The sequence below is a fragment of the Porites lutea genome, chromosome 13 (genome assembly GCF_958299795.1).
Source record: "Porites lutea chromosome 13, jaPorLute2.1, whole genome shotgun sequence".
Classification (NCBI taxonomy): Eukaryota; Metazoa; Cnidaria; class Anthozoa; order Scleractinia; family Poritidae; genus Porites; species Porites lutea.
Window position 1 is genome coordinate 1,079,954 of NC_133213.1, and position 22,579 is coordinate 1,102,532.

Sequence of the window (22,579 nt, forward strand, 5' to 3'; positions counted from 1 at the left end):
GAAAAACAACAACAACAAACTAAGTTGTTGTTACTGTTAACTGCGAAGAGTCGAGACTGAAATCTCAGTAAATCTTGAAGAAAATCACCAAAGTTCAAAAATCCAAAAAAAAAAAAGCTTTCTTTTCATTACTTTTTATGAATTTTGATAAAAAATGGTTCTTATGACCTAATGATTACGTGTCCTTAATGGTACATTACGTTCTCTCCCTCTCTCTCGCTCCAGAGGACGAGTAAGAGAGCGGATTACTATACATTAATAGTTTCGGCACATAAAACGTTCCACCTTTTTGTTCGTTTCCACCCCTTTACTTCAAAGGATAATGAGGCAAACATCCGCATTCATTTGGATTTTGGCCTTGTTAAACTGCTTAAACCTAAGTGTCGTGGAAGGATGCGGAGGCTGTGGATCACGAAGGCGAAGTTGTGAGTATATACGTAAAAAAGCATTTAATTTCTTTTTTTATTACTATTGGTACTGTAGTTATTGTTTCATTATATTTTATTTTCCTTTTCACTGCCGTTGAATTAAATTTTCCTTGTGGACAACGTTGTTCACTTTTATCGTCTTTACATTGTCCCATCATTGTTCTTCTCATTTTTTCATTGCCATGGTCATCATATTTTCATCATCGTCATTATCAGTATAATCATTCGCATGCCCATTGTCACTGTCACTGTCTGTGCCACTGTGTTTTTATCGTTGTAAATATCATCATCGTCGTCATGGTAATGTCAGTCATTTCCATTGTCATCATCCTCATCTTTATCATCCTCGACATTGCCGTTATTTTTGTTCTTCATTATCACCGTCATTACTATCATTATCATCGGTTGTCATTGTCTTGGTACAGTAACTACGTGAAAAAATCGATTTTCACTTCGCCGCTTCTTTGGAACAGTCTTTCTCGGCATATTAGGGATGCTGGATCACAAGATATTTTCAAAAGACACTGTGAAAACTGTTCTTTTAAGACGCGCCTTTTTTTAATTGATGACGTGACTGTGGTGTTTTATATCTAAAACCATTTTATCTTTAGCTTTTGTAGTTTTTAATAGTGTGCTTTGATTGTAGTTTTTAAATTTTACATGTAAATAGCGCCTTTAGACCCTTGTGAAAAGGCGCTTTATAAATGTCTTATTATCATTATAATAATAATTATTATTATTATTCGGTGCAACATTCTTTCCCTTTTTGGCGAACTCTTTAGCGTCGTCATCGTCATCCTATAGACGTTCAAGGCCGTCACCAAGAGATGGAGGATGGAGTTCGTGGAGTTCGTGGTACTATGCCTCGTGTTCGAGTGGGTACAAAACTGTGCGACGAGACTGCGACAATCCTTATCCTGCCAATGGCGGCAGCTACTGCTACGGATCAAGCACAAAATCAAGAGACTGCAATGAATGTAACGATTATAACGGAGGATGCGCTCATAGTTGCATAAACACTTATGGCAGTTACAGATGTACATGCTATTCTGGATATAGGCGTAATCCTTACAACTCGAAAAAGTGTGTCTGTAAGTATTTGCTTTCTTGTTCAACACTGTACTTACGTAATCAGTAACAACGCCTGCAGTTGCGAAAAGTAAGCCTCTTCATCCCGCGGTCCCAATATATGAAAGTCATATATTCATCATTTAAAGTGCTAGTGAAGTGAATAGCATAAATGTCCTTTTAGAATTCAGAAAGGTTTTTCAACCATAGAAAATCACTTTTAAAAAATTAAAACGTATAATAATCATCAAGGAATGTTTCAGATCGGAGCTCAAAGTGTGCTTCCTAATTATATGCGTCAATTTCGCGATTTTTGAGGCTGTTAAGTTCTCAGCGGTGGACAACACTGTCTTGTAACGTCACATGATTGACAACAAAATAGGATCAATATATATGATTCATGATTAAATTCATAAGCAGTCTAGAGTCTTCCTAGAAAAATAAACAAGTGTATTTCACAATGGACGGCGTTCGTCTGTGCCGTTTGTTGTTTTCCGCGTTCATTCGTCTTAGCAAATAAGTTGAATAGCACTCTTCTTGTCTATATTTTTTGTTTTGTTTTTTTAGCGGACGGCAGTTAATTTGAAGGGTGCCTCCATGTGTGCAAAGCGTCACGCTTAGCTCAAACCCGAACGGAGGTCATGGTAGTAATGACGTGATTCTTATGATTCTATAATGAAACTAGACAAAAAACAATGTTTATCTTCACAGCAATCACATGCGCCACAAGCAATTGGCCGCCTCCTAGACAAGGAAAGTTATCACCTCAGTGTAGCAACCAATCACACGTGAATTATGGGACGACTTGCACAGTTACATGCGACCGCGGTTATAAAATTGATGGTAGTTCCTCCTCTCGTTGCACAAGTGATGGCAGCTGGTACCCAAGAAAATCTCCGAACTGCCGAGGTAAAAAAAACACTCAGTCCTTAAATTTTGCTCATTAGCAAGATCTTTGGATTAATTTCTTAATTTAATTTAAACGGAAGTTTGCCAAAAAAAGAAGAAAAGAATCTGCAATCTGGCAATCTTAACCGACCCTAACTGACCAAACAACTAAAAGCAAGTAAAGGAAGAAAGGAGTTGATATTTTTAAGAGAAAAGTTGTCGACCAGTTTATGATTTTAAGGTCTTTATTTCTCTTGTCCTTTCAGTAAAAGAATGCAAACCACTTTATCCACCCAAGAATGGTGACATAACTCCGAGTATTTGCAAAACAAATCCTTTACATGGTCAAAGATGTTTTTACAAATGCGGCAAAGGGTACAAAGTGCTTGGACCTTTTTTTACAATGTGTGACAATGGAAACTGGACACAAGGTGGCTTTACCTGTAGAGGTAAATAGCGAATTTGTTGCATTGTTAGCGAATGTATGATAGTTATTTGTTACCTTTCAAGTTGAATAACACCACTCTAATAAAATAAATCAAAGTGAAAAAAACCCTTATGACTTATTCGATCCCTCTTATGTCGCGGATTTGTTATTTCTAAAGCTCAATCTCTTCTGTTATAAAATAATTATTTACCTGACTGTTTACTTAAGTGTACTGTTCCAATGAATTACATGCCGTCTAAGTCACATTGGTCAAATAGGCCATTTGCACTAAGAGGTCATGTGACATCATTTTTATGAAAATGAAAGTTACATGATTTTGCCTTCGTCAAACGATTAGTGGGTCGTATCTTGAATAAAATAATAGCGATTTGTTTTTTCAACCCCGCACCATTTTCTTAAAGTGAGTAAGTTCGTAGCTGGTCAAGTGACCGAAAATGTGATTTTCAAAATTATGAATTACTTGTTTGTTTCTGAATGCAGAGTTTGCACTTAAACTTCAAGGAAAATGTTGAAAAGATGATGTAGTAACGTTTACAGCACATCTGAGCGAAACTATCAAACGTGTAACAAGATACAAGCAAAAAGAAGTTTTGGTCGCCATGTTGGAGGGCAAGAGTATGCCCTCCAACATGGCAGCTGATACAAATCATACTGCTTTGTTGAAAAATCAAAGTGCCATAAAATGTCTCCCTTAAATGCGTTTCCTCTCAAATTTCGGGTGTAAGATAATTTTTATGTGCTCCTTTTAGACATCAGCAAGATTCCAACTCATTGTTTAAAGGAAGAATTGCAGGTTACGTGACCTCTTAGTGAAAGTGGCCTATATTCAGTGTTAAAACTAGTTTATTTCGCGGCATGCGCTTATTTAGCCAGAGAAAACAGACGACATTTCGCGACACCACCGCCGGTTTCCCCGCCAAATGACGTCTGAGAAATGAGCGCAGAAATTCCATACTGATGACGCGTCACTACCCAGGTCTGGGTAGTGCTTCTGATTGGTCGTTCCTCGTGGGAAATCTGCTTCAATCAATCAGAAGCACTACCTAGATCTGGCTAGTGACGCGTCATCAGTATGGAATTTCTGCGCTCGTTCCTCAGACGTCATTTGTCGGGGAAACCAGTGCTGGCGTTGCGAAATGTCGGCTGTTTTCTCAAGCGTGAGCGCTTATTTAAGGATGAAAAACTTTTGATGGCAAAAAACCTACCCCTGTTTATATTCCACAGACGTCCAACCACCTAGATTCTTAACCTGTCCATCAAAGCAAACCGTCTATGCCCAGAAAGGTAAAACCACAGCGACAGTGTCCTGGGCACTAGTGAAAGCGATAGACAATGACATGTTTCCCATCACACCGCAACGCCGACCTAATGTTAAGTCTCCTCACGAGTTTGCTGAGGGAAGTCACACTATAATATACACTGCTACGGACCAGTCACGGAATAAGGCATTCTGCTATTTCAGGGTCAACGTTCGAGGTAGGAAATGTTGCAATATTGTTTCTAGGGAAGTATGTAACGATACCATTTAGCACTGCAAATGTAAATACTTGCCAGTTGAGCCGCGCAGTAAAGCACAATTTGTCGGACACTAACTTATCTCCCTGGATTCAAGAAAAGCTAAGAAATGTCACGTAACAAATTTAAAAACAAACAAACAAAGCGAACAAAAAATTATGTGCTTTCTAACGCAAATTTCGCTCAGTTTATTTTCGCGCAATTTCTATTTTCCATTTTCTGTGCCTAAAATGAGTAACATGGCAGGAATTCATTGATGATGTCAATTACGCCCCTTACTAAATAAACCCTTTACTTTATGAAACAATCAGTAGCAATGGGATTAACAGGGGAAAGAAGTGCTTTGAACAAAGCCTGTGTACAGACGCCTCCTTCCCTCAAAACAAATTCAAACCGGGAAGGGGACGTCTGATACAGGCTACTTTAAACAGAAACGAGAGTAAAGCCTGGTTTTCCTTTAAAAGCCTTGCATCTAAGGCTTTTTTGTTAAAAAAATTCCACTTGTTAATAGCAGAGCTCCACGCGCACGTTCGCCCGCGTGAGAGGAGCCCCAGAACTAAGTTAATGTGGTTATTTATCAATCCGAGAAATATTGGCAATCACGTGACGGTACGTCCACCCTACCGGCCGTCCGTCCGCACCACAGGGAAACCAACGTTAAATCCTTGTGTGGAAGCCTGCAACTTGACATTACACATCCATGTTGTGGTCAGTTTTTTGAAGTTCTCCACTGACAAGTTACTTGCTTTCGATTGATCGCAGGCTCACCTTCAAGTGGACGTTTATTTATTAACGGAAGCTGAACCTAAATATTAGGATTCAAGTCGAAAATAAGTTTTTTTTTTTCAGTTCTGCGATGCCCTGTGTTAACGCCACCTGCAAATGGATATTTTGTGACTGGCAGATGTGCAAATGTGTATGGAGGCCTTTGCCGCTGGCAGTGTAATAAAGGATATAAACAGAAAGGATCGGGAGTTAATTATTGTGAAAAGATTCCTGGCAGATATCTAGTTCGCTGGTCAGGAGGTCTTGCTTTGTGTGAGGGTAAGATATCGTTACTTTCAGAAAACTTGAGTGACTAAAATAATTCAGAAATGTTTATTGTGCATTGAATAATCATAATTAAGTTCAGATCACGAAGCAAACCTACCTTTTTGAAAACACAAACTAGTTGAGGTAACCGTTGCTGTTTGCGATTTGGTTTTCTCACGTATGATTAGCTTTTTTCTTGAAACACAATAACACGCCATATTTTGGGTGTTTACGGTTCTTATATAACTTTAATTTCACGTTCAAAACAGCCCTTGGAATCGATATTATATCTCTCAAATATTGCTACCCTGAGATAATACATTTGTTACTATCGTTTGGTAATTTTTTCCTTCCTCCCTCTTTAATTTTTTTTTTTTTTTTTTGGGGGGGGGGGGGGTTGGAGGCGCAAAAGGCCGAGTGGTCGGAGCTCAGACCAGTAGCTGGATTTGTTTCTCAGTAGTCTCTAGTTCAAGCTAAGTGCGCTTCACCTTATTCTACGTTGGATATCTTCTTTCTGTCTTCAGTATTAGACAGGTGACCGTTGTTGTACTTTATCCCAGTCACATGACGAAATCTGGAGCAATATACATTAAGGTGATGCATATGTCTTTGTGTTATGTCACAGCTGTGAAGTGCCCACCTCTCCATGCACCAGTGAACTCATATTCGCGGTTTGGAGTAGGGTGTGAAAGGCGTAGTTTCAGCACCTCCTGCTACTTCAGTTGCAAGCGGGGATACCAGATGGCGGGAGGATCGACAGAAAGAACTTGTCAGGAAAATCAGAGGTGGTCTGGCACAGAACTTAAGTGTCAAGGTATTATTTAGTGATAGAGATGTTTCGTCCGCGCCTTATCGGATCATATTCCTCATTGGTCAGTGTTAACTTGAAAGCGGTGTTAGTTGGGACGGAAGTTTTGTTCTTCATTCCAGGCCACAAGTCATTCTTTGGTGATTAATAAAATATGCATTTGTAGTTCTCCACCTATTTTTATATCTCACTTATTGGCGAGTTCATAACACTCGAAAGGAAAAAAAAAAAGAAAGAAAAGAAGAGAGAATTAGTTGTTAGATCTAACGGTCAAGTACGGCTCTTAGTAAAAATGAAACTTAAGATACATACTCAAGGCCACTTTCATAGGATGCGAAAATTTGTTACGTTTTATAACATGTTGTAGTTAATTTTTTTATCTCAGGTAATTTTTATTTTTCCTTTGTTTCAACTTCGTCAGCAGACATTACCATACCTCAAAACAAAAGAAAAACAAAGAGATAAAAAAGTTAACTACAACATATACCTTTTCCTTTTGCTTTGCGTGCCCCCAAAATTGCCGGTTAGCCTAAAAGATTTTGTTATTTTTGCCATCTTTTTCATGATTTCAAAATATCAATTAATCATCCATAATTACTGATCAAAGCTTTGTGTCTTTCCTTTTTGTGTTGACTTATAGCTGTGACGTGTCCTGTCATCGCTATAAAATCAGAGGGACTTTTAATCAGCCCACCTATTTGCACCAAACCAAGCGCTACCCTTAAATACGGAACAAAGTGCCGATTCACCTGCAAGAATGGTTACCAACTCCAGGGACCCGAAGTTAAGACTTGTAATCACCCGTATATAAACTACTGGTACTGGTATCATATAAATGATAACCAGAACAGCAAAAGCGGGTACTGGTCTCCATCGAGAAATCCATCGTGTAAAGGTGTGTTTTACGCGATTTAGCCTCCTTAGCTAAAATAGTTAATACAAAGCATGCATTGTAATTAAATTTTATAATTGTGTCTTCCGAAAAATAGTTTATAAGTTAATATGAAAGATCAACGATTTTTTTTAGGCAGGCATTCACTTTGGTAGGTTATAACAAGTTGCTCTTGTTATTTATGACTTTCCATAAGATTGTTTCTTTTTTGTTGGGTGCTATCCTCTCGTATTTAATTGATGTATTGTAAATCCGTATGTGGATAAGAATTCGATAAAAAAAATCATTCACTTTTCTTGTTTACTGAATCTTATACTTTAAGACGTCTCAAAGCCGACTTTCATCAACTGTCCTTCTGATATCACTGCAACTGCTGACTGGAGCAGTACCTCGACAGCAGTCACTTGGACTCCTCCAACGGCTACCGACAATTCTGGCGCCATTTCAAAAACAACCCGCCCTGGAAAACAGCCTGGCCAGAAATTTTCAGCTGGTGAACACAGTATCCGATATCAGGCCTCTGATTACACAGGAAATGTTGGCGAATGCAAGTTTAAGATCACAGTTGCAGGTATCTTTCTGGGCAAAAAAAAAAGGCCACCTGGAATAAAAGCAATTTAGAGAACACAACTAATACACTTTTTTTCTAAGTCAGTTATGCCAGGTCTTGGCAATTAAGGGCTGATTCACACGCTTCGATTTTTAAGCCCGATTTGAGGTCATTTTGCACAGAAACGTTAACCATGGTGACCAAAAAACCGCAAACTCGATTTGCAAAAACAACAGGTTTTGAAGATCGTCCTGAATTTAGAGCGATCTTTATCTTGGCGTCGTCCTATATACAGAAAGCTCCAAGCGATAAATAGAAGAGCGTAGGGCTGACAGATTGCGGAAACAAATCGTATTGTATATTAACGCTGGCCTTCAGATCTATTTCCTAGGACGAACTTGTTCCCTATTATAACCATTCGACGTCAACGTCAGTTAAGCTGTTAGATCCTTTTGAATACCCGGGTATATGGTACTGCGTCGCTCTTTTCGAGTGTTTTTTTTTTTTCGTTTAGCCGCGTTTTTTTTTATTTAGTGATCCGATGTTTGCCCAAGCTATATACTCCAGCCGGAGGCACAAAACAATGTTCCGAGGACAACAGATATGGCTCAGGGTGTTACTTTACATGCCATCGCGGTTACACAATGGTTGGCTCGCCTAAAAGAGTATGTGAAAAGAGTCAGACGAGTCCAACCGGCTACTGGACAGGGCAAGAAACAAAATGTGAATGTAAGTAATGCCTTATACGATAGTTCAGTTTACTGCCCGTTGTGGCATGGTAGTTTTCTTCTTCGCAGAGGCTCCCCCTGAGTTCGCGGAAGACGATTGGAAAAGGCCCACACTGAGGCCTTGCTTTTCCCTTTTCCCAGCCTTCCTCTGACACAAAGAGGCATATGCGGATCGAGAGGTATGGTAGTGACATTATTATTATCGACAACATATATGGCATGAGATATCTGACTTGTACCGTTATCTGCAAGTTTGAAACTAACGTCCTGTTTTGTTTCTTTACGTTTTTGTCCAGTGGTCAGATGCCCCCGTCTGTCACCCCCTCCTCACAGCGTTCAGACAGACTGCCGATATGCTGCAACAGATAACGTATTTGGTGACAAATGCCATTTTTCCTGCGAAATTGGTCATCACCGCGTAGGCGGATCCACTCAAAGAGTTTGCCAGGCAGATGGTTCATGGTCTGGGAAAGAAATTATTTGTCAAGGTAAACGATAAGATCAGAACGACAATATTATAGTACATGTTTTCGGTCCCTACAAAACCACTTTCTTACACTTCAAAACGTTTTTCAATTAACGAGATCTATAGCTTAAGTCTAATTGGCTTTGTATTTGTATTTTCTCCTCGAAGCTGTCCGCTGTGATCCATTGAAAGATCCAAAAGATGGGAGTGTGTTACCAGAGTCTTGCCACAGTTCACCAGAATACGGCACTACGTGCCGTTTTTCTTGTCGAAAAGGATACAGGTTACAAGGAAAACCGGCAATGTTGTGTCTCAGTGACGGACAGTGGTCAGAGAATACCACGGTGTCCTGTAAAGGTCAGCATAGAAGATAAGCGTTCGCAATAAATTTTCAGTCCAAGAGGAAGAAGTAGCAAGGAAGAAGGTACCATACATTAGTAAAATCCAGCTAGTGGTATAATATCAATGCTGCGTTCTCATTGGTTGAGCTACTACTAGGCTATATGTTATAGCCCACTAATAGCGAAAACCGCCGGCTTTTTGGTGGCAAAAAAAGATTAACGTCTAGCTTTAACTGGCTAAATTTTTTTTATTCTCGATATTTTTGACCAACTAGTTGGATTTTACTAAAACAATTATTCCTCTCGCCGTCATATAGCCTCTGAGTTAATAGCCCATGAGGCCGAAGGCCTCATGGGCTATTGACTCAGAGCCAATTCGGGCTCGAGGAGTAATTGTTAAATAGCCTGCGAACGGCAGACGTATTTCCGGTCGTCGCGGAGAGAAGCGACGACCGGAAATACGTCTGCCGTTCGCAGGCTACCGTGCAAGGACCCTATTGGAAATATGGAGTTAAACTGGTCTATTTTTTGATTTTTGTTATTCTGCCAATCAGCCTTGTAAGTTTGAAACATCACCAGTTAGTTTCCTGACACCATTGCTCTCTCTTCAGATGTGGAAAGCCCTTCATTTGGCCTCACTTGTCCCGGTGATATAAAACGATTTGCAGAAAGAGCCAAAAACTACACAACTATAACCTGGTCTGAGGTTGTTGCAACTGACAACTCAGGTGTGACACCGACTGTGACAGTGACTGGTGTAAGAAAAATGTACTACGTAGGCAAGCATCTGATCGTGTACAAAGCTCGTGATGAAGCGAGAAATTTTAAACTCTGCCAATTCCATGTTACAATCGAGGGTAAGATTAAAGAATTTTTTTGGTTTCCAGTGCGGTATATACAGTTTTTTTTTAGAGTAAAATAGAATTAATTAATTCAGTTAAATTATAACATAACGTTAACGTGCCGCAACCATAACGTACTCAAAATTACGCGTTGATCCGTTTACCAAAAATCAGGGAGTAAGGTGAGTTTAATTTAGCAGTCAATCCTATCAAAGATGTCCATAAAGTATGTCCTACGGTACTGATCATATTTACCATTGCCTTCCTTCAGTTAGTTAAGCTGTTTTGTCTTTTTCATAGTTTTACAATGTCCAGCACTAGTACTCCTATTCGTTCAGTCAAATGGATCTTTTGTGGTTGGCAAATGTGACAGCTCATATGGATCAACATGTAGGATGAAGTGTCCTGAAGGACACGACATACTTGGCGCGAGGAATATCACCTGTGAAGCAAAACCGGGCGAAACAAAGGGCTACTGGGACAAGCCACCTCCTTTTTGCAAAGGTGATTAATTTGCTTAACAAGACTAATTCGTGTTCGTTTTTGTGGCTTACTGTCTCTTAGAGGCAATAAGCCACAACGCTATCGCGTTGAGTGATTAAGTGAGTGTAACAATAGAATCCGAGCCAACTGACGAATTCTGCCGATTTCGATCCGATAAAAATTTCAACCATCTAGGTGTAAGAATCAAGAGCAGCTGTCTTCGCATTTATGGAGAACTTGTTAGCAAAGAATAAAGTTTCCAATTTTCCAGGAAATGTATGACTCCATCGTAGCGCGATCGAGTGTTTAGTGCAGCTGAACATCTTTGCCGTGCGGCAATGTCAAAACCTAATCAAAAGTCATTCTTCCTTCGAGCAGCGATTAATCCATTTCAAGGAAGCCAAGATTCTCTTCGGGAAGCGAATAATCTAAGACAGAAGCATGAGAAAATGCTTAAAAAGACAGTTCCTGTTTCATCTGTTTTACATAGCACATAGCTTGCTGCAAATCATAAACTCTGGAAGACAAGATTCGTGTGGAGAGAAGATAGTTTCTATAGCTACTATTTTAAGTCCACAAAAAAGTCAAAAATGATGAATAACTCAACTGAAAGAAGCCGTTTTTATTCCTTTAGCTTAGTGTTCTGCTTAGTTGTACCACGTTTTTGTGCGAGATCACAGATCACAACCCTTTAGTATGACCTAGATAGCTCGTTTAGCTTTTGTTATGTTTTCGTCTCTTGTTTCGTATCATATAACTCTTGACACGAGTCATGCACGTGCTATTTGTCACGCTTGTTTTTCTTTCGTGGGCTAGCATGTTTCTAAGCGTGTTTGTTTACTTTTTACATTATAGTGTAGTTTTACTCTCCTAGCTTCTCCTCACGGTCGTATTGTTTAGCTTTCCTAGTTCCTAGGCCTCATTATTTCGCGCGGCCAAAGCGTTTCGGGTCACGTGGTCCAAGCGAAAATGTTCCCCGCCCGTTCGCCTCGGATAACACCGCGGCAAAACGTCTACGCATGCGCCAGGTTGAGCATTTCCGGTCTCTTTTTCAGTCACACTTTCCAGTCAGATCAAAGTCTCCCGCGCGCGCTCGGCTTCATTTCTGCAGGGCGGATAAAGGTTGGGCGGTGAAACGAGCGCGTCCGAGCAAAAAGGTGTGATGCAGTGGACTGGGACTCTGCTTAGAAATGTCGCTTGTTTTCGACTTCGGTCAGGGCTTGCGATGTGGTTTGTACATGAAACACTGTCGCTGAATTATGGCAGCTTGATTTGTTTTCTTGCACTTCTTCCTCGTTCCTTTGTGCTGGTACGCTGTCTCCGAGAGGCAAATGTTGCTATTTTTTGCGGGAGGTTTAGTTGAATTGGAGTAGACAAACATGTCTTTCAAAGGGTTTCTTTTATTACTTCCATGACTCTACCATTGAATTAAATTTTCGTTCTGCTACTCGCCAATGTCGATGTTATTCCAAAACAAAAACAGCTAAGTACTGTCTAAAACACGAAGGAAAATGTCATCCATGTCATCCATGGCAAAACTAAAAGACAGCAGATCGTGTTTCATAACTAGATGACGTGTATTTTGCTGAATGCGTGCAGCTTGTGCAAGGTGAAATTATGCTAATTTCAATCACCATCATCCTTCTTTTTAATTTTGAAAAAAACATCTCATACGTCTTTCTTTTTCTTCGAAACTTCAAAATTAGTTTCCCCTCAGTTTTCACTGTTTACCTTGTTTTGTTTTAGAGAGAAAAACGGAGGAAACACGTTACAACTAACCTCAATAAATTTTGTTTACATGTGGTTGCCGGATTTGCAACGCATTGCGCGAATCGCCATGGCGCGTTGCACCCGAGAAGCAAAGTTTGAAAAAGTACAACGCCACTATATCAATATATATCAATCTAATTTTTTGTTATGTTATACAAAATTTATCCCCCTTTAACATATGTAAAAATTGAGGTTAAGAAGTGTTAAGCTTTTGCAAACGAAACGGCCAAAGACGATTAGGTGATATTTAGTGGAAGGAGGAGGTATTCAACACTTTCAAATTAAACTCAAATTTTGGCATTATACGACCAACAAGTTTAACTTATAGACGTACAGACACAAACATATGAAACTGTTTATTGATAATATTATGAAACGAATTTATCTATTTAACATTGTACCCTGAAATTACAGAAAGAAAATAGGATTTCCGGTTCGCAAAAAGAAAAATTTCGCCGGCCTTCAAGCGCACCGGAAGCGCGGAAAGAGCGCTTGTGCCAGTCCTACTCCGCATCACACATTAAATGAAGAGCGGAGCGCTCGTTTCACCGCCCAACCTTTATCCGCCCTGGTGCGCAGCTTGTGGTTCAGTTGTTCTGCTTCATGCTACTCGTGTTTTTGACTATTTTGTAGTTATTGAAATTGCTTTTATGGATAACCAGGCACAGATCACTGAAACAATTAGTCGATTAGATTCAGAAAAGGCAAGATGATAATAACTCAGTGTGTAATTTTGGCCAGAGCCTCAGGTAAACTGATTTTCATTCACGAAAACAAAGTTTTTGACTGCCATTTTTCACTTAACCTGGCTGAAACTAAGACATAAATAGTTATCATTGCAAGCTTGTGTATTGTAGTTCTAATTTTCAGTTCTTCAGTTTCTCAGTCTTCATGCCTTAAAGCCGATTCGAGAATTATTTGGAAAACGACAACACACAATCGCTTTGTACTTTTATTTACCAGTAAGTTTTACCGTGTTTTGAAACAAAACTTTTCTGAGTTGATTGCCATGAAACATAAGCTTAATTATACTGTTGAGGTTGGCAGCAAGTTGACAACTCTATTTATTTTTTCATTCTCAGAATCAGAGAGCGAAAGCTGGTTCGATGGTTTTAGAAGTCGAAATTTCATGCCATGTATTTAGTAGCTGAAAGTTTCGTGTTTGCTTGCGATGCAGCCGAGCCGCACAGTCTGAAATTATTGAAGTCTTCACCGACCAAAGAACAACCAAAGAACAACCATGTGAAAGAATTAAATAGGCATTTTCTTGAATGAAAGTCTTTATAGGCATGGTTAGTTTCCCGGCACTGAAAGCTTGGGGTGCTCGTGACTGCAGTCATCAAAGTCGAGGTTGTTATTAAATCCCGCACATCTTTTGTTTTGAGTTCTTGTTTTCTCTGATAATAAAAAAATTGTTGAACAGACTAAAATTTTATTTCCTGATTCTAGTGTTAATGATAATGATGACGTCTTTATTTTGGTTTCTTTCATAAGTATTGCCATTCTTTTTTTAGTTATCGCCTTCTCCCAAATTAACTTATGCCAAACCAGTAGCATGCAAGAAAGCCAGTGAAAACAAATTCGTCTTGTCAAGCGCTCGCGACCTGCAAACTTCAAACATCATTTTCACCGTTAGTGCAAACAGATAACCATGTGGTGCAAAAGTTTGACACTAGAAAAATATATAAGCTTTCGAATGAAGTGATTTTTTTGGCCCCCTTTTTTGTCTGTTTCGCCCTTTTTGCTTTTAAACTTGGCGCGACGGCAATGTTATGCTTACGCAATTGGTTTATATACTAGACCGGAAATAAAAAGCTGACCGGATGTTAAATTTTGTGCTCATGCGCAGTGCGTTTTGCCGCGGTGTTGCCTCGGATACGTCACCGAAATGAACTGACCGAAAGGGACTGGGAAAACGCCGTACAGGGACTAGGCAATTGTTTAGCCATGTTATTAATTTTTAGCGTCGTTTCGTTTTAGCACTATTGCCCTGTCTTATTAACAGTGTTACTTGAAATAATTATAGACATTGATTCTTTCAAAATTCATACTTGACGATTTACATATAATACAAACCTTAAAGTATGCAATAAACAATATTGTTACAAGCTTCTCAACAAAAACTATTACGTTGCGTTTAACTTAACTCTTTGTTATTTTCTGACTTATGTTTTTTGGAATGGTACCTAATAAAAATTAGCAGGACATGTACCCCTGTATCACTATGTCACACCTGCAGACTGCGGCATACCCACAGTTTTCTTGCTAATTTTGTTCAACTCTGGTTTCCTTGTGGTCAATTCCATTTTGATTTAGCTTATAGTATGAAGTCTGCAAATGTCAGACGTCGTCCCTTATTTAGGTGAAGCTAAAAAGTAAGCCACATGCAGTCATAGACTGCCTATTTTTCTATCATGTACAGTAGTGGAAACTACAATTTGAAACATAATAAAATGAAACTGGTCGATATGATAGAGGCTAGCAGGAGCCGAGTCGATTATCATCATCGATCATCATCATCTGATTAGTGTAACGTCTAAATACTTGATTAATTTGTCTACGTAAATTATGATTCCATCTCATTTCTGAATTAACTGACTACAATGGCAATAATGATTATCATAACTGTTGATACTGCTATTGATGTTGATGATGAATATTATTCACTATTTCAGTGCGGACGTGTTCACCACTCAAGGCTCCAAAGTTTGGTTCAATTCACCCTTCCCCATGCAAATCACTTCCAACCAGCGGAACTACTTGCTATTTTGAGTGCAACCATGGATTTCTCGCTGATGGTGGCGTAAAAACTGCTTTTTGTGGAATTGATGGGAATTGGAACATAAATGAAACTTCAATTTTAAAATGCAGAGGCAAGCCTTATAGTTTAGCGTTTTCTGCTCGTCAGGTTGAACAAAAAGAGAATACACATATGCATTTTACTGGTTATATCTAATAAGTATATCTTCTATCTTGTGCGCGTAACACTTTAAACTTCATTTGTTGTGTTAAACGACTTGTTAGAAATGATATAATCCTGCCTCCAGTTATCATCAAAAGGTGGATAGCGCTATCCACTGGATAAATCTCTATCCAGTGGTTAATAACAAAACTGGTTTCCCTAGTACGTATCCGACTGGATAGTGATTTATCCGGTGGATAGCACTATCTAGCCTTTGAACACAACCAGCGCCTGGACAAATGACCGGTCCAGTGGAAAAAACGTTGGTTCAGCTTGGTACATATAGTTCAAATCCTATCTAGACGCTAAGAAGTCGTTCTTATGGATTTAATCCCTTTCAAGACTCATTAATGTTTAGCTATATAAGATAACGTTTGTTATCTGGTAAAGAAATCTAACGATCCCATAAATCGGATAACTCTTGCAGATGAAACTCCGCCAACATTTAAGAGTTGCCCCTTTGATATACGTGCAAATTTAAGGGCAAACGCATCAGCATCTTTGCACTGGAAGATTCCTGCTGCTTATGATAATAGTAACGAACTTGTGCAGATCACAGTGTCACCACCTGGGATTAAGCCACCATTTACCTTTTACAAAACAACTGTCTTAACATACACTGCGACGGATACGAGTGGAAACAGGGAAAAATGCTCTTTTAAAGTTATGTTGGAAGGTCAGTATATTCGATCAGCATGTCCAGTTAATACCAACGCCTTAAACCTTCAGGTTCAACTTTCCATTTTCATTGTTAAACACAAAGGAAAAACGTTCTCTAGAACTCTTAGATACATATCCTCTTTCTGACTAACTAAAAATTTCTTAAAAAGGCTTTTTTAAAAACGAGAGTAACTGTCCAAAACTCTTAAAGATCTTGGAATAGAGTTCCACTCCTTAATAGAACGACCACCCTCCGTGGCATAATTATATCTAGGACAAAGAAAATTTAAATTACAATGTCTTGTATGCCTTGATGATTCTTGACTTGTTCTTGACTTGTTGACGTTTCTCGGTGCCCTTTTATTTAAACTCTGCGAGTCTTGGTGGAGGGGGCCCTTTTTTACATATCTGCCACTGGCAATACAAAGTTTTAGTTACTGACAATCATTGACAGCTTCTGCGGGCCATTTTACTGCTTTCTGCTATCTTTCTAAAAAAAATTCACATTAAAATAATGATTTCTATTATCCAAACCATGAATCAGGGAAACCTGCGTTAAATATATTAACGTTGTATTCACAGATAATTCAAGCCCAGAGGTTGTATATTGTCCACCAGACCAAAATATTGCTGTAACATACAGCAAGAGAGTAACATGGAAACCTCCACAGTTTAAGGACAACGGTAACGGAAACTTGTCGATTAAATGCAATTTCAAAAACGGAGCAGCTTTTCCCTGGGGAACGTCAAGAGTGCACTGCAGTGCCTCTGCGGACAACAACAAAACTGCTGTTTGTCAGTTTACAATCACGCTTAAACGTAAGTACTGTAGTGAATGAGGTAACTTGACCGAGCCCTTAGAATGTCGGACTTGCATTGTTTGGTCCAGCGTTTTAGTTCCGCCCTGACCGTTACCTGGATTTGTTCTCGGCAGTCCCGAGTTCATATCCTCGCAAAGCTTGTTACCGGCAGCAGTAAAATTCCAAAAACAATCCTTGAGTTTGGCTGCACTGCCATTTCGCTTAAAGATCAACCAGGTCGACAATCTAACCCAAGACTTACTAAAATTGTTCGCCGGTTTGCAAGTCACTCAACTGAACTCAAAGAGTGCAACTGATACAAACACCATGCATCATACAGACCAGCTACGCATGCACGGTTGCAGGTTTGCAGTCTGTGAAAAAATATCTCAAGCCTTGAATTTTTATGTTTGCCCAGCGAAAGCCAACTGTATGGACCTCAGGCCTCCAAAGAATGGAGCCATGGCATGTGACGACTGGATCCTGGGACGTTTTTGCAGTCCATTTTGTAACATCCAATGGACTTTTTCCCCGAAAATATCAGAAAACGTTTGGGTCTGTGGACTAATGACAGGAACGTGGCGTCCATCCTCGCGTTTCCCAGACTGTACAAGTAAGGTTGTTAATGAAGCACGTAGTAGACTAGCCTGCTTGTTTTTACTGAATTATTGCTTATTACAGTAATAATGATTTTGAGATACATAAACAAGTTAAAACTAACGATATAATGTCCCGTTTCGGTCTCGAACTCCTTTCACTGTAATTTTCAGGGCGTTATAATAACTCCTCTAGTGGGGCTAATTTAACTCCTTACAGTGGAGTTATTTTTCGTGGAGTTACTTTAACTCCAAAAAGGAGTTTAAAGAACTCTTTTTCAGGAGTAAAAGTGACCCCAGATATTGACGAGTTAAAATAACCCCTAAAAAGGAGTTATCCTGTACCTAAAATTTTTACTCCACTCTCAGAGTTAAATTAACTCCAAAAAGAGTAAAAACAACCCATGTAAGGAGTACAAGTAACCCCATTTCGGAGTAATTTTAACTCCAGACTGGGAGTAAAAAGAACTCTTTTTAGGGAGTAAAAATGATCCCAAATTCGGAGTTAAATAAGGAGTTAAAATAACCCCAAAAAAGGGGTTATCCTGTACCTAAAATTTTTACTCCATTTTTGGAGTTATAATAACTCCCTAAAAATTACGGTGTTTGAACTCCCGCTCGCTTTAATTTACTTATTGTTTGTTAACAGCATAAGGAGGTCGTCGAAACATCGAGAAATTATATTAAAAGTTTTTCATCAATCGTCAAAATGTGCTGAAAGCATACCAAAAGGGGCGAAATAAAAGAACAGTAATAAATAGGTCTAAATAGAAACGTTCAGAGTTCAGGAGCTTCAAGTGGAAGAAAAGGAGGGGAGACTTAAATAACAAGGATACTATTAATTAAGATGCCTACTCCATAATGCAGGTTCAAATGATAAGCAAATGATTTGTATTATTGACGGGTCTACTTTCTTATCATTCCGGCTGAAAATTGTTTTGTCAAAAGATTTCACGCTATCCTCTTTGTAGCTATTCATGGGAACACCATCTTGGCTTTGCAACTTTCGAAGTTATAAATTCTGCAAAAAAAAACCTAGTAATCTGATAAAGATGAAAAGTAGACTAGAAAAGGATATCGCAGCAAACAAAAAAATATTGTTTATTTTGTAGAACCAATCCATCCCAGTCAGGTAAAGGCAGAGTTCCGTCTTTTTTACTACAAAGGAGATTGCAGAAGACCTTCAACTCAGGAAGAGATAAAAAGGAACTTCATTAAGATCTTAAACGAGTCCAAATTTAACGATGTTTGCCAAGGTTCAGAGAAATGCAGAGCTGAAAACGTCAACGTCACGTGTGCTATGATTTACTTTACGTATGGAAGGCTAAAACGTGCATCTGGTAAGATGCTAATTTAAAATGTATTGAATAGAATTAATTACAAAACGTTGCTGAATAATGATTCCTTTTCGAGTTCTAAAGGTTTTAGTAGGCTTACGGGGAATGAATACGGCTTAGGCTTAAACTAGAACTTTACTCTCTGGTATTAGTGCTTTCGTTTAGTTATAATTTAAGAAAAAGTGGACGGGCCTCACCATCCGCCGTTGCATAAGTGACCACAAGCTTGACGATGCAGTTGGCTTAGCCACAGACACACACGCAAAGTGCTATAACTTTACTACAAGAAGTTCACTTGGCTAACAGGTGATACGGTTAATTTTCCTCTCGGTCCGTCAATAAGAATCTAACCTCCTTGTCTTACATTTCATTGAAAGTGTTTGGTAGGACTCGACGATCGCCTCGCCTTATTCCACAAACAACAATCAGCTTTGATATTGTTGGTAAGTTTTCTATTCTAAAGATTTCTAAAGATCTTGAAAGACGAAAGGCTTTATTTCATTGGTCCGTCTATTCGTGCTCTTTGACAGTAAATAATTATATTTTGATAAACTCTCTTATACCTTCAGAGAAGTCATCCTCTTCGTCATCGACATCATAACATAAGAGAATATTTGAGTTTGTTCTTCTCTGCGTATGTATATATCTGTCTGAATTTATCAAAAGGTACCTACAGAAATTTCAAGTGCGTTTTCAGGCGTTTTAACAGTTTGACCCTTGAGGTGAATGAAAAACAGTTAAAAGTCGCTAGTTAGGGCTTAAAAAGGACAAATTAATCACTTGAAACACAGTGTTATGTTATACAGATGCTTGTATGACAAGGGGGCACCTTGCTTGTATGACAAGGGGGCACCTTATATCAGAGAATTTTTTAATTTTAAGGATGTACAGTACAACTTACGTGGGCTTAGCACAAGGCTAGATCTACCTCCCTTTAATCTGGAGTTTATGCATCGATCCTTTACATTATTAGCCAGCAAACTGTGGAATGCGTTACCTCCAAAAGTCAGAGAATCACAAGACATTGCGTCATTTAAGCGATCTCTTAAAACTCACATGGCTTAGGGTGTAGTGCTTGTAAATAGCTTTAGTTTTAGATTCTGCTTTTAGTCATTTTGTAGATCTATTTATAGCTGGTATTTTTACAGTAGTAATGTAAAGGTTGCTAGCATATATATATATATATTTTTTTAATTTTTAATTTTCTAATTTGTATACACGTACACGTTTTAACGAGAACTTTAGTGCTCCTGGGTGTTACGTGTCTAAATAAAGGATTTGATTTGATTTGATTTGATTTGAAAATTCGTTCTTGGCAAAAGCGACAGATTTGTAACGAAATGAACAACATTTAAAAGCACAGAAATTATGACCTTTCAGTCTCCAGTACGAGGCTCACAGCGAGATGCCCGACTAAAAAAGACCTAGAATTTACCTTTCTTGAGCCCAGAATCGGTTGTCTAAGACAAAATCACTTCAACAAAACACTCACGGAGCGTTTTCATGCTTGTACACAATATTGCTTGCTTTCAAACTGTTTCACGAAAACGTGGCTTTTTACGCGAAACAGGATTTCCTCACTATAAGTCTTGCATGTCTCACTATTTGTCTTGCACTATTAGTCTTAATCGAGTATTCTTCAAGATATTTACTTCTTATATTCGATGAACGTGTTTAGGCATGTATGAATACAAGAAAACCAAGGGCCTCGATTCGAGGGAAGTTACATTATTGCCAAAATGCCAACACGTGATCAACCATGACTTAATTTTGCTAATGACCCATTGCTGTTCTGTCCGGTTAGTGTTTTTGAATGATTGACGTTGTCATAAAGCGTAAGCCTGAAGTAGCGATGATTGTAGCAGTGCATAATTTTTACCTCAACCTCTGATTTCTCCTTTTCTGTACACCGTTCATATTTTAAGTTTTATTGAAAGTTTTATCCTGCCTGGTTCTTATCAGTTACCGTACGGGTGGTCCCGCTCAACTCTCTTGCTCTGCTTACAAAAACATAAAAACATGCGCGTCACTGATTACACTGAAAGATACAAAATACGCACGAACATTGATCAAGAGCAAATTCTTGTCTTGGTACGTCAATTGTAAATTGTGATTATGTCGAGTGTTGATAGCGGCTGGCGCATTTTTGACAGATGTTGACAGATTTCCATGGAAGAGCCAATCAGAGTTTTGCGTTGTGGGAGCAACGCATAAGTTCAAAAGCTTGGGCTTTGTCTGTAGTCCTTCATTTTTCTCTCTCCCCGCCGCGTGCCGCCTTTTCTCGCGTGGGGTGATTTTCACGCGCGCTCGCTTTTCACTCGCTCTACTCTCCCTGGGGACAAATTAGGGACTACTCGTAGTCTACCACTCCACCAACCAGCCAGCCAACCGATCATTCAACCTTGAGTGCTCCCTATAACCTCGTGAATAGATTCACGAGTTAAAAATGAGACGAAATACGATGACTTATTGGACGACGGCAGACTTTGTCAATCGTGAGACTTGTTCCTTCATAAGGCTTAATGATGCCTTCCGGAAAACCTTGCTGCAGGTGGCCAGAAAGAAATCTAGAAAATTAACCGTCCACGGAAACAACTTCTACCGCGCGCGCTGATTTCAAATGTAATAGTGTTTAATGACAAGCTAAGGAGAGAATTATGGGAAATGATATGTAGGGGAGGGAGGGGGTGGGAATAGATGTAAACAGCATTAAAAACAAGTGTTTTTTTTCTTGTCTACTGCAGCTTGTTAGGGGTTTTTAGTACTGAAAACATAAGGGAAAAAATGGTCAAGTACTGAACAAGCCTCAAATGAGAATGTTGCTAAAAAATTCTGGAGGTACCTTTTTGCAAATCCAAACAGATACATATACTGCTACAAATTTATGATCGCAAACTTGAAAGTTCCTGCGTTAAATACTGCATTTCATTTTTCGCTTAAAAATGCAACATATGTTGGTATAAATGTAAACGTGGTAATGCGTACCTGTCAGACCGTGGTTGTCGGAAGAACTCGAGACGACATTGACGTCGTCATTTTTTTAACGATTCCTTGCAGTTCGCCTTGATAATAGCACTGGAGTAAACGACACCATGAAAAGCAAAGTAATGGCAGGATTAGCCGGAGTGGGGCTCGCAAAGACACTCGGAAACGAGATCAAAAAGGCAGTTGAAAATGGCAGCCTTAGCGTCAACGTCCGCGGCACAGTCTTTGTCCCCGATAAGCAGTCGGTAAACATTTCAGAGCCTGAGAGGTTATGTGATACAGGACAAGTGTACCAAGATGGAGTCTGCGGTGAGATAACCATGGGTTTCAATTGGAACGATGGCAATTCCTATAACTTTAATCGTATTAATCAAGCCCAACGAAATTGCACTAGTTTACTAAACCAGAGTTAAATAAGAACGTATATTAGAGTTTTCCTCAGTTTCGAAACCCAACACTTACAGTTAACCTCGACTGTAAGTAGCCAAGACAATAAATTCCGAGATGTCGTTTGGGTGAAAAGCACTTGGTGAGTAGGCTTGAAATCCTTTTATTTTTTCCTTAGTAAGCTGTACATCCGGGACATATCTGAATAAGGTCCATGGTATATGTGAGGACTGCCCCATTGGAACTTATCAAGAACAAGAGTCACAAGAGACGTGCCTGTCATGTCCACCAAACACTTCAACTGAAGAGTCTAGAACAGATAACCGCTCAAGTTGTTTAGGTATGTAGTTAGAGGTATACATTAATCGCCTCTTTTTGGTCAAGTCAGAATTCTACGTAATCTTCACTATCATTTTCACTCTTTTTTGTGTGTGAAGGCCGGGCAGAATTCTATCAGAAGTAAACTAATAATTCTCAAAATCGCCTTTGAAAATGCTGCGTGCAATTAAGAACAGCAAATATCAACCATGTTTAAATTCAGTACAGTTAAGGTTGGGAATGAGGGAAAATTGATGTACATACCTTATGTCAGT

At 39.1% G+C, this 22,579-nt stretch overlaps 1 protein-coding gene across 1 annotated transcript in view; it reads left to right on the forward strand.

Annotated features, from left to right (window-relative positions):
• Window positions 1-319: 319 nt before the first annotated feature.
• Window positions 320-22,579, forward strand: part of LOC140923549 (uncharacterized) — a 33,623-nt gene continuing 11,363 nt past the window's right edge. Inside the window, exons 1-22 of the mRNA XM_073373623.1 lie at window positions 320-425; window positions 1,211-1,519; window positions 2,208-2,405; window positions 2,651-2,833; window positions 4,057-4,308; window positions 5,197-5,391; window positions 6,005-6,193; window positions 6,828-7,082; window positions 7,402-7,650; window positions 8,164-8,358; window positions 8,654-8,845; window positions 8,992-9,180; window positions 9,776-10,021; window positions 10,307-10,510; window positions 14,935-15,132; window positions 15,649-15,897; window positions 16,464-16,700; window positions 17,100-17,294; window positions 18,390-18,617; window positions 18,992-19,057; window positions 21,672-21,908; window positions 22,165-22,326. Coding sequence (XP_073229724.1) covers window positions 323-425; window positions 1,211-1,519; window positions 2,208-2,405; window positions 2,651-2,833; window positions 4,057-4,308; window positions 5,197-5,391; window positions 6,005-6,193; window positions 6,828-7,082; window positions 7,402-7,650; window positions 8,164-8,358; window positions 8,654-8,845; window positions 8,992-9,180; window positions 9,776-10,021; window positions 10,307-10,510; window positions 14,935-15,132; window positions 15,649-15,897; window positions 16,464-16,700; window positions 17,100-17,294; window positions 18,390-18,617; window positions 18,992-19,057; window positions 21,672-21,908; window positions 22,165-22,326 — 4,531 coding nt within the window. The 5' untranslated portion in view covers window positions 320-322. The remainder of the gene's footprint in view (window positions 426-1,210; window positions 1,520-2,207; window positions 2,406-2,650; window positions 2,834-4,056; window positions 4,309-5,196; window positions 5,392-6,004; window positions 6,194-6,827; window positions 7,083-7,401; window positions 7,651-8,163; window positions 8,359-8,653; window positions 8,846-8,991; window positions 9,181-9,775; window positions 10,022-10,306; window positions 10,511-14,934; window positions 15,133-15,648; window positions 15,898-16,463; window positions 16,701-17,099; window positions 17,295-18,389; window positions 18,618-18,991; window positions 19,058-21,671; window positions 21,909-22,164; window positions 22,327-22,579) is intronic.